Source organism: Mytilus californianus, unplaced genomic scaffold, assembly GCF_021869535.1.
Source record: "Mytilus californianus isolate M0D057914Y unplaced genomic scaffold, xbMytCali1.0.p SCAF_10, whole genome shotgun sequence".
Taxonomy (NCBI): domain Eukaryota; kingdom Metazoa; phylum Mollusca; class Bivalvia; order Mytilida; family Mytilidae; genus Mytilus; species Mytilus californianus.
The window spans coordinates 8951970-8969531 of NW_026262582.1; the positions used below are offsets into that span (position 1 = coordinate 8951970).

General features: G+C 33.9%; 1 protein-coding gene across 4 annotated transcripts in view; it reads left to right on the forward strand.

The window, feature by feature from the left end:
* The window catches only part of LOC127717564 (A disintegrin and metalloproteinase with thrombospondin motifs 6-like), a 50990-nt gene that overhangs the window by 11537 nt on the left and 21891 nt on the right, over positions 1–17562 (forward strand). For all 4 annotated transcript variants that reach the window (XM_052223251.1, XM_052223253.1, XM_052223249.1 and 1 more), the window contains exons 4-8: positions 384–549; positions 2452–2548; positions 8699–8777; positions 12782–12853; positions 14837–14988. In XM_052223251.1, coding sequence (XP_052079211.1) covers positions 384–549; positions 2452–2548; positions 8699–8777; positions 12782–12853; positions 14837–14988 — 566 coding nt within the window. The remainder of the gene's footprint in view (positions 1–383; positions 550–2451; positions 2549–8698; positions 8778–12781; positions 12854–14836; positions 14989–17562) is intronic.

Sequence of the window (17562 nt, forward strand, 5' to 3'; positions counted from 1 at the left end):
TTCATGACGAAAATGTTATATTTATTTTACAATTCTGCAGGATGACCGTCGCGGATCAAAATATGGAAAAGATCTTTTGTAGTAATAAATGTAGATTGAACTTTTAGCCATATACGTTTTTATTATACTAGTATAGTTAAATTGTAAGATAAAGTATTGATAAATATACTTGATTAACTGGTCTTTGTTTATAAAATAAAAACGGTTTTCTACCCCTAGACATACATTGTATGATTTGTCAAAACGCTTTGGAAGTTTTGGTTTTATATGCAATTCAACTTTGCATTTCTAACTGCTTGGATTCGAGCACCACCGATGAGTCCCCGCGTCTGGTGCCCTAAATTAAAAATCTTTTATCTTTGATGAGCTTCTTTTGCTTTCAGTATGGTACATTCCACTTAGAAAATGAGGAATACATCTTAGAGTTTAAAAACAATAATTCTTTTGTGACACATAAGGAGTCTCAACAGCCAAAGAGTATCTATCATTTTAAGATATGGAAAACGCCGTCACTGAAACATAAAAATCTGAAAGACCCAATATACACAAGTAAGTGATATAATGTAGAATGTATTAACTTATTTACATGTATACACCAAACGCCGCGTTTTAAAACACGATTGAAAGTTTATTACTAGTATTAAATTAAAGTTTGAACCGCTTTTGTTTTATACGTGTATTTTTATACGACCGCAAAATTTTTGCGGCCGTTTAATGGTATGACGTTGTCGTCGTCCACGTCGTCGTCGTCCGAAGACAATAACTTCATTATAAGTGTATGGATCTCTATGAAATCGTACCACAAGGTTCCATACCACAATAGGAAGGTTGGTATTGATATTGGGGGTTATGGCCCAAACCGTTTAGAAATTAGGGACAAACAAGGGGCAAAAAAACAGACAATAACTTGAGTATAAGTCTATGTATCGCAATGAAATAGTACCGCAAGGTTCCATATTTAAAAGGGAAGGTTGGGATTGATTTTGGGGGTTATGGCCCTGACTGTTTAGAAAAAGGGATCAAAAACAATACTTTTCTAATTGCTTATTTCTTGACTAATTTCAATGGGGTTCAATTCAAAATCTTGAATTCTTGGGGTTCTTTATTATGCTGAATTTAACCGTGTACATTGTATTTAGATTTTGAATTTTGGGTCCGTTTTTAAATTGATCCACAATGACATGATTGAGGTCCTAAGGGTCCAAAATTAAATTTAGAGCGATTTTAAACAAAAATTAAATTCTTAGTGTTCTTTGATATGCTGAATTTAAACATGTATTCAGATTTTAGATTTTAGGCCAGTTTTCAATTGGTCCAAATCGGGGTCCAAAATTACACTTTGTTTGATTTCATCAAAAAATCTAACCATGTACTTAGATTTTTGAATTTGGACCATAATAGGTAAATGTCCAATTTAAAATGTTTAAGTTCATAACTTATTTCTCTTCAAATTCTACGACTAGAAGAAATTATACAATCCTGGCTATGCTGATCTTGAATCGGACAAGGAACTTCCTTTGGTATAGTTATACTGCGTGCATCTCCACAACTATACGAGTTGGGAAATGGTTGCAATTATTGTTTTTATAGGGTGGTGGTTGAATATCATACAACTTCACAATATACAGGTAGTCGGTTGTTTTTAATCCATTTGGCGATATCGGAGGCAAAAGAAAAGGTAAAGGGGCTTTGCGGGAAAAACGTTAACCTGTATTCTGGAAATGGTCTTCTTGTTATTAGCTCTCATTTTCTTTTTGTTTATATCATGTTATATAGTCAACGGAATCTCGTGCTTTCTGTGACAATGCAAGCTTTATTTAAGGCTTTTCTATTTGGTTTTAGTGCATGCTAATCTTTGTCGGAGGCTAAATGATACCATGTAGATATTCGTTTCCGATAGTCGCATGAGCATAGTGTTTTGCTTTATTAAATGACACTCCACGTACATTCCTCTCATAGAGCTAGGCTTTTTTATTGAGGATAATTCACATGCCCTCTTATACATCGTCATCGCCACCTCCTTCGTCAATATTTCATTTAGTTATTTTTGAAATATGTCGATTTTCCTGCTATGCACCTGCTCTCGTGTCCGAATCTTATGATTATAATGCATAATAATTAGTTTTATAGTGATCACTAGCATATCAAGCTTTTGACTCCAATCTTAAGATTGCCATATTTTCTGGTGAAGGTCTTGTCACAGTGGTTCTCTCTGGATACTCTAGCTTCCACCACCGATAACAACTGCCGTAATGCTATATCCAAGTACTAAAAATGGCGTTAAAAACAATCAATCAATCAATCAATCAATCAGATCTTATACATATATATTTTCTGTGTTTACATGATCTCACTACAAAAAGTCTGTAACATTTCATGACCGCGATTTCTAAAAATGAATCAAAAACTAATCAATGAAGTATATGACGATGTTTTTATTTTAACTTTCAGATATTGAGAAAACCTTTCCAGAGCACCGCAGAAAGAAACGAGCACCTTCTTACAACGTAGAAGTACTATTTGTAGTGGATTATTCCATATATAAACAGTAAGTTATAACGACATTGTTTTGCCTGGTCGAAAGAGGTCTAAAACTTAATATTATAGGGTAATTGCATTACTTTTATACACTTATTGACTGGTTATGAGGGTAAAGGCAAGCTTGTTGTCCCTTAGAAATCAACTATTGGTCGAGGCGAGGTATCGAGAGGACAGCACATTTGCTATTATCCTCATAACCAGTCATTACATGTTTATTATACCGAAAAACACAACTTTCAAAGAAATCCAAATACACCATCTTGACAAACATACATGCACATGATGCACACACATTTTTAAGTCCTTAAATTTGTGTTATTTGAAAGTATCTAGTTTACAGTAATTAAAAGCAGGGATTCTGTGTTGAGAAGATACTGTTTTGTAAATATGCAACAAAAAGGGCACTTGTTGCCTGATGATGAAACTTTCATGCATACGATTGCCAGTAAAATCATATACTATTGTACGCTAACTTTCGGTTATGTTCTGTTCAAAAAATTACTTTGCTATGCGATATTATACATTTATTTCCCGTGCCGGAGGGAGATATGAAGATTTGTTCACCCAAGAATATTCATATTTCACAAGGGCTCTGCCCGAGGGAAATATGATTTTTCGAGGGTGAACAAATCTTCATATCTCCCGAGGCAAAGGGAAATGAATGTTTTATTCCACTGCCTATGCTTTGTTTACTATCAATACATTAAATATTATTTTGCATACATTTTTTTTCTTATCCGCTTGTTTTTGTAAGTCAAACTAAACACGACATACCCATTGATAAACAGTAAGGATCAAAATTTAATTATAAGATTTTTTGTTTTATCGTCTGAAATAAATTTGAACATGTTCATGAGTTTAGCTATCGCTATTTTAAGAAGAATAAGAAGTTCAAAACGTTATGTACATTAACCGCGCGTAACGTCGCACGAAGTAATCCCGACATTTCAGAGGGGAATATGATCCTCAGAATGGAATATGAAGATTTGTTCAATGACACGTGGGATAGTCTCAACCAATCAAATATTGATTAAACTATCAATATGTTTAAACAGTGGAATAATATAATTTATTTGTTATGCTATGAAGAATGATTACATTGTTCATGCTCATTTGAGTTTAGTTGACAGATTAAAACATTTCATTTGAACGGTTATAAGATGACAAAACTTTCTTGTGATGCTGTAATTCCTGATCAGGTCTACGTCATCATCATAGAATAATCTTTGCTTCTTCCTTTTCTTTTCTTCTTTTTATTTATAGTTCGTATAATATCCAAATAATTTGTTCCTTTACACGCATACTCATAATATTATTATTTTATATATAATCATATTGTATTACATGTATTTATGGGGAAGATTTACTTGTGTCTCACCATTTTGCTTAGATTTAGCAAGTACAATATGTTTAAACTTAATCCCTATAAGGTCAAATGGTTGTAGGAATGATTATTTGAAATATAGGGCACGTAATAGCCTGGTATACTTATGTTTTCTTTGAAGAAATATCTTCGGCTGTAGACACATTATTTACCCAGCGATATTGTGTTATAATTTTCTTTCTATACAATGTCCAGGATGGTAACAGTGTAACCTGGGACTATTATACTAACTGGGACTATTATACTAATTAGTATAATAGTCCCAGGTGTAACTGTATTCAGTTTTGCATCATATTCCTAATATCAAACATTACATTTTTTAAAAATTTATCATTTATGACATCCTGGTTGATAATCTTCAACAATAATAAACGTAATGCAATTGTCAAATGCATTCTTACACGTAAGTTATAGATAATAATATGGTGAATAATTTGTACGATTTAGTACTCTTTGACAGTTTCCTTTTCGCGTGCAAATCGATTTAATTTTTCGATGCATGTTGTTTATGTGGATTAACTTGTTTGTTTTAAGGCTGCGCTATCGACATGAGGGTCTGAATAGGGTTTACAAAATAGTGAATAATGGGCAAAACAAAAATTTAGAGAAAAATAGGACAAAAAAAAACATAGAATAGAGCATGATGGGGTGCTTTAATATAAAGAATAGAGAATAATGGACAAAAAATATAAAGAATAGAGAAAAATGTCAAAACAATTAAAGAATAGAGAAAAATGTCAACAAATTTAAAGAATACAAAAATGTAGGACCCCGCTCGCCATCCAGACCCTCCGACATGCTATTTAATCTTGATAAATTTCTCTGTGACATGCTGTTTGATGGCGATAAAACTTTTTTTGGTTATCTTATATTTGTGTATGCTATTGATCAAACTAAATTAACAGACAGTTAGATTGATAGGTGATAATGTACCAATATTTGATAAGGGCATCTGATATACGCACGGGTTGAAGGATATATAAGAATAACAACAGGGGTACAAGAGAGTGTGCCAAGGAGGTTCGGTGAGGCTATACAACCCTTTAAGATTTCAAAAGTAATCATTTAACTCGCTACATACTACTGTCATGTCCTTAGTCGGAAACCTCGTCAAAGTCGGCAAATACAGGATGTTTGAAAGGGGGGCGTAGTTCTTTAAACCTGACGAAAAACGTTGTTTGGACGATCTTATGGTAAAAATTATTTCCAATAAAAAAAGAGGGGGTTCGACCTCTAGGATAAAGACTGTGTACATTTGTACACGATATACCTAAATCCCATTGGAAGTTCATTATCTGAACTTATGATCAACACAAATGTTTACACTTTTCACATTTGTTTAATACACTATTAAGATTGAAAGATTGGCAAATGTTTCTTTAGATTTTGGTACCGGTAAATCAGTCATTAAATTCAGCAATTAAATAGTGATCTGTTATCAGTTATAAACACTGTTCATGATACTATAAAACATATTTAATATAGGATTAAACACCTTTTTAAAGGAATTTATTGGTGTATAAACTCGACCAATTCACTCACAAACAAATAAAAGTCCGAAGGACTTTTATGATAAGTTTGTGAGTGACTTGGTACAGTTTATGGTTCAGTGACTGCTTGAAAAAAAATTACAGTATTTTGTCATGTGAATTTCTCACTTACTAGTATTATGAGTAATAGGATAACTATATTTGGTATATGGGTTCCTTGCAACGTCTACATGTCCATCTGACAGGGTTAACCTGCCTCGACCTCAATTCATGGATCAGTGATCAAGGTTAAAGTTACGTGATTAGGTCCGTTTCTCGGATACTACAAGCAGCAGGTCAACTATATGTGGTGTATGGAATGATTGTAAGGGGTACTGGTGAACTTCCAAGTTATTTCAATAAGGGCTATGATGTTTATTGCAATTCATGCCTCATCCAGTAACATACACCCTTTAAAATAAAGGACGCATGCGCAGACCATCCGGTATCAGATGTTGCTGACGATTCATCTTGAATAGATAAAAAAAAATAGTTAATTATGTTAAATTTCTCTTAGTCTGTTCTTACGCTTTAACTCGTAGATATTTTTCAGGATGACTTTTCAACGGTATTTTTATATACTTTATAAATTTCTCTTAGTCTGTAATATTATCTGAAGTGCCCTAAAGATTGAATCGGTAGAGATTTACTTCAGTGTACGTGTTCTGTGTATTTGTTTATTAGGCGGAGTATTGGAAGCTTGCTTAGTATCTGTCAACATGTTCTCTTTATCTTCCCTCACTGTGATGACAAATTCTAGATGAATATCGTATCTTCATGCACGTCTTGCATATTTATCATATTTTACAACAAATTAAACAACACTTATCTCTAATGCACAACCGTTTTATTTAATGACACATGTTTACTGTTCTAAAAATATCGTGAGCTACTCTTAATAATAAAATTGAGAATGGAAATGGGGAATGTGTCAAAGAGACAACAACCCGACCATAGAACAGACAACAGCAGAAGGTCACCAACAGGTCTTCAATGCAGCGAGAAATTCCCGCACCCGGAGGCGTCCTTCAGCTGGCCCCTAAACAAATATATATACTAGTTCGGTGGTAATGAACGCCATACTAAACTCCAAATTGTACACAAGAAACTAAAATTAAAAATAATACAAGACTAACAAAGGCTAGAGGCTTCTGACTTGGGACAGGAATGTTATATAGTACTAAAATTTTTCAAACAAGAAAAGGTTAGCAGAACCGTTGGAAGAATAACCGAATTATTTCCTCGCGCATTTTACGTGCACGTTCATAAAGTCGCGTTTGCCGAAAAGGCATGGATGTCAGTTATATGTTTCATGGTCTTGTAAATTAAATATTGTTTTACACGTTTGACCTGTGTACTAAAATTTTTCAAACAAGAAAAGGTTAGCAGAACCGTTGGAAAAATAACCTAATTATTTCCTCGCGCATATTACGTGCACATTCATAAAGTCGCGTTTGCCGAGAAGGCATGGATGTCAGTTATATGTTTTATGGTCTTGTAAAATTAAATATTGTTTTACACGTTTGACCTGTACTACTGAATTAAAACACAATCTATCCATTGCCATCATTGTTGATCAGTCTGGCAAACATATAACGAAAGTTCCTTTTAAAGTATCAGACAGTTTACTTCAAACGGATTTAGTGTAGTGGTTTGATTGGTTAGTGTATTGTTTAACGTCCAGTGGCAGATATTTGATGCATATTCTAATGAGATTAAATTAATATTATTTTCAATTTGTACATTGTGCATGTAAGAGGGTCAGGATGGGGTCCTCATGTCTCTATTCTTTAGTTTTAGAGGCCGTTTTCCTCTTTTCCTTCTTTTAAAAAGTCATTTTACTCTATTCCTTATATTTCAGCACCCCATTAGTTTTTAATCTTCTTTTTTTTTGCCTATTTTACTATATTCTATATTTGTTAAGCCTTCATTCTCAATTCTGTAAATCCCCATCCAGAACCTAATGTAATTTCCACTAAGTCCGTCCGGGATGACGGTTAGTAAATTTAGACTGGGACTTCTAAAGACGATGTGTTGAATAGGACCAACAAGTTGGCCTTGCAGTATGTCACCTTGAGACCCATTAAAACAGTTGTTTCAACTGATTTTTTAACACAGAACGTGGTATTTTGTCTATACGAGGTAATGGATTTATCGACCCCGATCTGACCGGGCGGTGCTGCATGCATAATGATTCTACATCCCTAACAGACAAATGGACAACCCTTGCAGGGAAGCGTATGACACCGAATTGCGCCAATTTTGAAAATATAATTTTTATCATTTGTGCCAATTATTAATTTTTTATTTGCGCCAATTTCATTTGAACAGGTAAGATCTGATACATTTTAGATAATTACCGTTACTAAGGTTAACCCCATGTAGTAGGTAAGTGGTGTTTAATGAGAACATGTTCCTATTATACATGTATGCATATGTATTCACATACATGATGAGTTCGTTGATTTAAACACTTCTGTTATGACATGATGGATCTCTTACACACAGAAGAAAAACGGGGAAATAAGTCGATAATTTTCTTATTGAAATTCTTTAAGGAGGGTCTGGATTTGGGGGGGGGGGAGGGGAGTCCTTCAATTCTGTATTCTTTTAATTTTTATGTCCTTTATCCTCTATTCTTTATATATTAAGACCCCATTATTCTCTATTCTTTATTTTGTTTTGTCTGTTTTGTCTGTTTTTCTCTATTCTTTATATTTTTGCCCTTTATTCTGCACTTTTTACCCATTATTCTCTACTCTGTAGACCCTATCCAGACCCTCTTATAGGCATTACAACATTCTTAAATCCCACTTAGACCTGCCAGTTGTGAACAGGGGGCAGATGGCAGACGGAATGGATATTTGTGTTATAATATCAATAAATTCTGTACAACTTATATGTCTCATGACTTGTGTTTAACTGTCAATTGGCGAAAATGAAGTGCAGATTGACACAAAAGCAAAACAGGGAAGGAGTTAGGGTCAAACTCTCTTTTGGTGAAACTTATTAAACCCTGGAATGTTGTGTCCGAATAGTCCAAAATACAGTTTGAAGGCATCATCAAAACTTTTCTATGAAACTTTTACAAAAGCTTTGTTGAAATAGACATTGTACACGGACACATTAATTGTTTTTTAACCACGGGAAAGGCAACCATTTGGAAATATAAGTCAGTTCTGACTAGGCATGACTTGTTTCATTTGTGATCATTTGTAACTAACGTTTACATATTCTGTTTCAGTTGGTATGACAAAAATAGAGGATCCAGCGCTAAGGCTATCCATTCAATACGTCAGATATATGCCTTTGTTGTCAATGGAGTAAGTAAATTATTCATTTGAAAAATCATTAAACGGATGCTTTTAAATATTTTACTTATTTAAATAGATGAATTAATAAATCAATAAAAAAAAGGATTGATTGAAAAATAGAGGATCCAGTGCTAAAGCTATCCAGTCAATACGGCAGATATATGCCTTTGTTGTCAATGGAGTAAGTAAATTATTCATTTGAAAAATCATTAAATGGATGCTTTTAAAGATTTTGTTTATTTAAAAAGATGAATTAATAAATCAATAAAAAGAATTGATTGATAAATGCGGAAGAATATAAAAACGAAATGAATGGAAAAGAATAGATAAAAGTATATTGGTTCAAAGACAAAACATCCCTACATGTTCTTAACAAAGCAATATCATTTTTATTGCTGTTATTTATCTCATATTACAATTAGACATTCAACACGCAGGAAAAGCTCATAACTCATTACATGTTCAAGACAGACCAAAAGAACCGATTTGATCGCATTTTGCGGCTTGACGTCAACCACAATCAATCTGAGCAAACGAAGAACAAGTGCCGGTTAATTTAAGATATTTACAAACTACGAACATTAACAGGCAAATAAGCTGAAAATTAGAAATACTACTTGTTTACCCGTAAACCTCGTTGTAAAATACAAAAATGAAAATAAAACAATTAGACATATTAATATGCTACGTAATCTTCAAACTCAGATTTCTAGTAAGTAGAAGCAAAATAATTGAAATACATTTATTTTTTTTTTGTTATGATGGATACACGTTGAACCCATTTTGTTAGACATATTTACATGTATATATTATAAATTTTCATGTCCTTCCTTCCTTACCTACCCTACTTTACTTTTTATTGAGACCCAATCATTAAACTAAAGTCGATTGATGTGTAAGTGATGCGGGAGTGTTTTCCCTGTTGATAAAGCGGTTTCTACTTGTACTACGAATAAGGATAGTTTGAACCTCTTTTTCTGTTCTATTTTTTTAGCTCACCTGGCCAAAGGGTCAAGTGAGCTTTTTTCATCACTTGGCGTCCGTCGTCGCCTGTAAACTTTTACAAAAAATTTCTCCTCTGAAGCTACAAGGCCAAATTTAATCAAACTTGATCACAATCATCATTGGGGTATCAAGTTTGAAAAATGATCAGCAAGACAATATCTTCAAATTAGTCAACATGACTGAAATCGACTTATTGAAGTTATTGTCCTTTAACGACGATTTTTTTACATTTCACCCTATTTTTGCCTATTATCTTTTGAAATCTGTAATTAATAGATAGAAACTTTAAATAGCACAAATGATTGATCAGCAAGACAGATCTACAAATAAGCCATAATGGCCGAAATGTTCCGTCGACTCGTTATTGGAGTTATTGCCCTCTAAGAAAAAAATTTAACATGTTTTTTTTTTTGCATTTTTTGCTAATTATTTTTGAAAAGTATAATTATAGATAAAAAAAACTTTACAAAGGTAAAATCAGCAGCAGAAGATCTACAATTATGTCAACAAGATATTGTCAGTTAATTCTTTATAGATATTGTCAGTTAATTCTTTATAGATATTGTCAGTTAATTCTTTATAGATATTGTCAGTTAATTCTTTATAGAGTTATTTCCTTTAATGATGATTTTTACTCAAAAGTTGGCATTTGTTGAAGATGCAGGTGAGCAACACAGGCTCTTTATATCCTCAATATTTGATTTAACATGTTTTGATGTTAATATCTTATTTTATGTTTTATCCTGCAGGTTTGACTGTCTTGTATAACTGCTTGTAGTGTTTTTATACGCCCGTTTACGGGACGTATTATGGTATACCGTTGTCCGTCTGTCCGTCTGTCTGTCCGTCCGTCCGTCGTCAACATATCGGACATTAACACAAAAACGCTTCAACCAATTTGAATAAAACTTTGATGAATTGTTCATATCTATTGATGTGAGCTCCCTTTCGTTTTTTTATAAAATTTAGACTTTACGTTTCTGAGTTATGGGGTTTTATTCATTAAAAAAGAGGAGATTTTTCCAGTTTTCGGACAATACCTTTAAAGTGCTTTGAGCTGTTTTCATTGAACTTTGGTGACTGGTTTATATCAATTAAGATAACCTCCCTTTAGTGTTTCACAAATTTCTGATATGACATTGAGAAGTTATTGAACTTTATTTGTAAAAAATGCGACGGGCTTATCATGCGCTCATGGCGCAGCTGTTTATTTGTTCTTCCGTTTGTTTGTTCGTTCATCATAATACGTGTAATATTTGTATACGCAATTTGTTTTAAACCAGAGATTAGATTTCGCATAATCTTTATTATAAATTACCCAAAGGCATCGTGTACCTCAAATTTTATCTTTTGATTCAAATATAATTTAATTTTGGATGTAACACGTCTTCTGATTGGCTGAAAGTGTTTTGTCTATCAGCTCCTAGACATAATTTTGTCATGTGACCGCGACGTCATCAACGTTTTTATCATGATTTACTCCTTTTTAGAATTAAATTATAAGAAATGACTTTAATAATTTTCTGTCTATTCGAAATAACATAAAAAATGTGGTGCACACTTTTAAATAACCCGCTACGCGAGTTATTCAGTGTGCACCATATTTTTTATGTTATTTCTTCATAGACAGAAAAAATATTACAGTCATTCCTTAAGTGTTGTTTGGTTTTTTCATACTAAGACATGGCCTTTAATTGACATATTTGCAAAAGGGGATAGTTAAGTATGTTCCATACCATGATTAATAACTTCTCAAACGGCGACTTTTATTTAATTTTATGTTTCATTGATTTGTTTCTTACATAATGCCTCAGTATTCTATGTCAATCCCATTTAATTTGTTTATGCCCCCGCCGCAGCGGAGGGGTAATTAATTATTACCCGTGTCCGTCCTTCCGTCCGTTCGTCCGTTTCAAAACGAGTTTCTTTTCTCTAACTTTAGTTTTCCTCAACAACATTGTATGAAACTTATGCACAATGCTTATTACCACAAAACACAGATCAAGTTCGAATTTGGGTTGCGTCACTTTTACCGTTCTTGAGTTATGTCCCATTATAACGTCATATATAGATATAAGAAGATGTGGTATGAGTGCCAATGAGACAACTCTCCATCCAAGTCAAATTTATAAAAGTAAACCATTATAGGTCAAAGTACGGTCTTCAACACGGAGCCTTGGCTCACACCGAACAGCAAGCTATAAAGGGCCCCAAAAATTACTAGTGGAAAACCATTCAAACGGGAAAACCAACGGTCTAATCTATATAAAAAACGAGAAACGAGAAACACTCATGAACCACATCAACAAACGACAACTACTGAACATCAGATTCCTGACTTAGGACAGGTGCAAACAATTGCTACGGGTTTAAACGTTTTAATGGTACCAAACCTTATGCATATTATTTGGTCGGGGAGTGGTGTTGTTCCGCAGTAATACATGGAATTTACCATATACGTACATATAAGGAAGCTGAGTACTTATGATTTCCAAATTTCGTTGACTTTTGCAAACATTTAAACTCATCGACAAAACAATTCATGAACTCTTAGATTTTGCTACAAGAATGCACACTCATTTTGTTATGTTGCACATGTACCGTTGTCATAGTATAAAATAATGTGTTCATGGTATAGATTATACACTATAATTTGTAATCTGAGATATACATTTATATACCAAATTTTAATATGCTGGAGCCCAATTAAGGAATGCAAACAAAGTTTTGGATTTGTAGTAATTTATGTAAGGGTCTGGATGGGATTTCCAGAATACAAAATACGAGGTAAAACAAAAAAATAAAAGAGAAAAGTTGACACAGAAAATATTAAGAATAAGGAATAATTAGGTGCTAAAATAGAAAATGTGCTCAACAAAATAAAGAAAGAAAAAGTAGCCTTAAAAATAAAGAATACAGTTATAAATAAACCCCATCCAGACCCTAAGATATGATCTCCTTTGAAATTTATTTCTATATACATGTAGCTGTTTTTCATTGATTTACAGATGGATGGTAGATACAAATCTATGTCATCTAACTTTATTGGCATTGTTTTCGCCGGACTGATCGTTTCAAAGGTAAAGTATGAAATATATATATAGCATGACTGCGAATCACGACGAGGGAAGAACAAATATTTGCTTCCGCAAATTTGCAGATTAACATTGTTGTGCTGATATTTGTTTTTCAGCCGTGTATTACATTCACTGGTGATCAAATGCATGGATCTGTCGTAGAGTTGTCACTTGTTTAGACGTACGTATCAAATAATTATTTCTGTGACTGCATCTTACGATCCTTTACGATAGAAAATTTAGCTAATCTGCAATCAAATCCATTGAGCGATTGATTGTTGGTTGCTTAACGTCCAGTGGCAAATATTTCATGCATATTCAGGTCGAGAACAAATTAACAATAAATACAATAGGTAGGTTCTGTAATAGAGGCGTCCGGGATTAAGGTCGGAGAAATTTGGACTGCCACGGGAAATAAGGGTATATTGGATAGGGACAGAAATTTAGCCTTGCAACGGGTCACCTATGGACCCCTCAAAGAGTTGTTGCAAGGGTTCTTAACGTGCAAAGAGCGTGGCACTCTCTTTACACGAGGCATCGGATTTAACGTCCCCATTCTGACCGGACGTGGCTGCAAATTTGTACATCCCGCACAGCCAACGGACGCCCCACTTTGGCAAGGGTTTAACTGCCGGTCGGAGGAAGACCAATGGTGACCATACTTCTATTCCTCAGTCACCCTTGGGGGTCAATCAAATCCATCTTCATGCCTAATATATCATGTACTGTGTTACAACTCTAGATTCTACTGACGAGGAAAGGTAACACTAGTCCACTGAAAGCTGAATTTTAGTTCAGTCTAGGTGGCCAAGTGGTCTAGAGCGCTTGACACAGTGCAGATGGTGTTGTCTCGATATACCAATAGCATGTGTTCGAATCCCGTCGAGGGAAGAACAACAATTTGTTTCCTCAAATTTGCAGATTTAACATTGTTGTACTGATATTTACAGTAATTTTTAGACTAATTTGTATGTATATATATATATATATTCAATTTAGACTTGTATTTATATACAAATACACTCGTTAAATCGAGAGGATTACGGAAAATCCAGAAAATCCTGTTACATCGTCACTGTGGTAAACAAATTCAACAATGGTAACATTGACCATTTGTCATAACTTTGCTTAGAATAATATTATTGACGACATGAAATAAATATCTACACCACGTTTAAGAATACAAATTGAAGGTTCTGTCATGAGAATGTCTACGCTTTCTCAATGTTGTAGTGGGAGAATTAGTATTGTTGGTATTCGGCTCAGTATCAAGGCAGTGCTTCGGTACTGACATGATTTATAACAGAGTTATCTTAAATTATTCGTTATTAAATTAAATGAAATATGAAGTCACCAAAGTTCCAACTCCCTCCGGTAAGGTTGACCTCAGATACATTTGGTCATTTAGCTTCTAGCTTCTAGCGTATTCACGTATTTATATGTCTCAGCTTACTCATTTGAGGGTTTGGGCGTTCCTAGTGAATGCATATCCACGAAAGCACGCCGTCGTTCAAATTTGACAAAGAAGAAAAGGCAACATGGTAAAAATTATTCGTTTGAAGTCCTTTATACTGCATTGAAAAGGGCTACATTAATTTATCAAATATATTGATCTAAACTTACAATAAAATGTGCGTATATTTCGTAGACGAGATCAAAAATAAATAAAAGAAAGTGGTAGATGAATTCAATTTGGCAATGTACGTTACTGTAGCTATATATGTGATTTTTTTTCCAAAATTGAAAATAAGAAGATGTGATATAATTGCTAATGAGACAACACTCAACCAGAGACCAAATGACATAGAAGTTAACAACTATAGGTTACCGTAAGGCTTTCAACAATGAGCAAAACCCGTACTTTTTATGACAATATTTTATCATACCTTTTAGGACTTTGACGACAATTTAGAAACCATTTTCATTATTTTTTTACACAACCACTCCACCAAATAATATTAACGTATTGTTTTATTTACATTCCAGACGCCATCGGAATCAGAATGGACGGAATCATTAAAACAGACACACGAGACCCCAAATTTAGTGAATGCACACAAGGCATTGGAAAAGTTCCAAAAATGGGTACAGAAGCAAACCGATCTACCATCAAATGACCATGTGATGTTATTAACCAGGTAAAAACAAGTCATTAGTCATCTAATTTATCTACCATTCAATGACCACGTGATGTTATTAACCAGGTAAATACAACTCATTTGTCATATAATGTATCTACCATCCATTGACCACGTGATGTTATTAACCAGGTAAATACAACTCATCTGTCATATACTGTATCTACCATCAAATGACAACGTAAACCAGGTAAATACAACTCATCTGTTATACAATGTATCTACCATCCAATGACAACGTGGACCAGGTAAATACAACTCATATGTTATATAGTGTATCTACCATCCAATGACAACGTGAACCAGGTTAATACAACTCATCTGTTATATAATGTATCTACAAACCAATGACCACGTGAACCAGGTAAATACAACTCATTTATCATATAATGTATCTACCATCCAATGACCACGTGATGTTTTAACCAGGTAAATACAACTCATCTATTATATAATGTATCTAACATCCATTGACCACATGATGTTATAAACCAGGTAAGTACAACTCATCTGTTATAAAATGTATATATCATCCAATGACCAGGTGATTTAATTAACTAGGTAAATACAACTCATCTTTTATAACTGACTAACTGTGCACCACTTATTGCGGACCTGTTCCTTTGTTGTTATGAGATACAATTTATGACTAAAATCATCAAAGACCCATCGAAACAACATCTGATTCAAAAATGTTATAGCACTTGTAGATATTTAGATGATATATTTGCTCTCAATAATGACGACTGCAGTATGTAGACTAAAGAGATTTATCCTGCCGAACTGACATTAAATAAAGCTAATACTAACAATGAACACTGCCCTTTCCTGGATCTTGATATCTTTATCTTTAACGGGAAGCTTAATTCCAAAATTTATGATAAAAGAGATGATTTTTCATTTCCTATTGTTAATTATCCATTTTTAGATGGTGACGTTCCCTTGTCGCCATCTTATGGTGTTTATATATCTCAACTTGTTCGATTCGCTCGTGTATGTAACAACGTATTTGATTTCAACGAAAGAAATCTCTGTATTACTGAAAAATTATTACACCAGGGGTTTCGATATCACAAACTAGTCAAAACATTTACTAAATTTTATCATCGGTACAAGGACATCATTCGTAAATATAAATCAACATGCAGACATCTAATACGTTCAGGTATTTCACATCCAATATTTTATGGTAATTTTCTTTACAAAGCACACAAATGTCGGCATTCACCTCAAAAGCTAACCAAACCTTTAAACAGACTTATTCGGAAAGGATATAGTTACGATACTGTTGTCAAGTCATTAAGGATTGCATATTTTGGTATTAATATTGATTCACTCATAGGGTCTTTGCATCGGAAATAAACACATTTATTCTAAAACCAGTTGTTGGCATGATACGGGTTATGTTCTTCTCATATATTTTATGATGGTATGATACTAAACCCCTAACGGGAGGGATTGTACTTGATTTTCATATGATGAGGACATAATCTTTCAATCAGTTTAATTGAGGTCTGGAGCTGGCATGTCAGTAACTGCTAGTAGTCCTTTGTTCATTTATGTATCATTGTCATTTTGCTTAGTTTCTTTTGTTACCTATTTTGACATCCGATTCGGACTTCTTTTATACTGAGTTTTACTGTGCGTATTGCTATTTGTTTCTTTATTCTACAATAGCTAGATGTATAGGGGGAGGGTTGAGATCTCACAAAACATGTTTAACCCCGCCGTATTTTTGCGCCTGTCCCAAGTCAAGAGCCTCTGGCCTTTGTTAGTCTAGTATGTTTTTTGGTTTAAGTTCATTGATATGTTTTGGGGTTTAGTGTGACGTCCATTTCACTGAACTAGCACACAATTTGAGTTAGAGGCCAGCTGAGGACCACCTCCGGGTGCGGGATTTTCTCGCTGCATTGAAGACCCATTGGTGGCCTTCGGCTGTTGTCTGCTCTTTGGTCGGGTTGTTGTCTCTTTGACATATTCCCCATTTCCATTCTCAATTTAATATAATGTATCTACCATCCAATGACCACGTGATGGTATTAACCAGGTAAATACAACTCATCTGTCATATAATGAATCTACCGTCCAATGACCACGTGATGTTATTAACCAGGTGAATACAACTCATCTGTCATATAATGTATCTACCATCCAATAACCACGTGATGTTATTAACCAGGTAAATACAACTCATCTGTCATATAATGTATCTAGCATCCAATGACCACGTGAACCAGGTAAATACAACTAATCTGTTATATAATGTATCTACCAATCAATGACCACGTGAACCAATAAATACAACATATTTATCATATAATGTATCTACCATCCAATGACCACGTGATGTTATTAACCAGGTAAATACAACTCATCTGTTATATAATGTATCTACCATCCAATGATCACATGATGTTATTAACCAGGTAAATACAACTCATCTGTTATATTATGTATCTACCATTCAATGACCACGTGATGTTATTAACCAGGTAAATACAACTCATCTGTCATATAATGTATCTACCATCCAATGACCACGTGATGTTATTAACCAGGTAAATACAACTTATC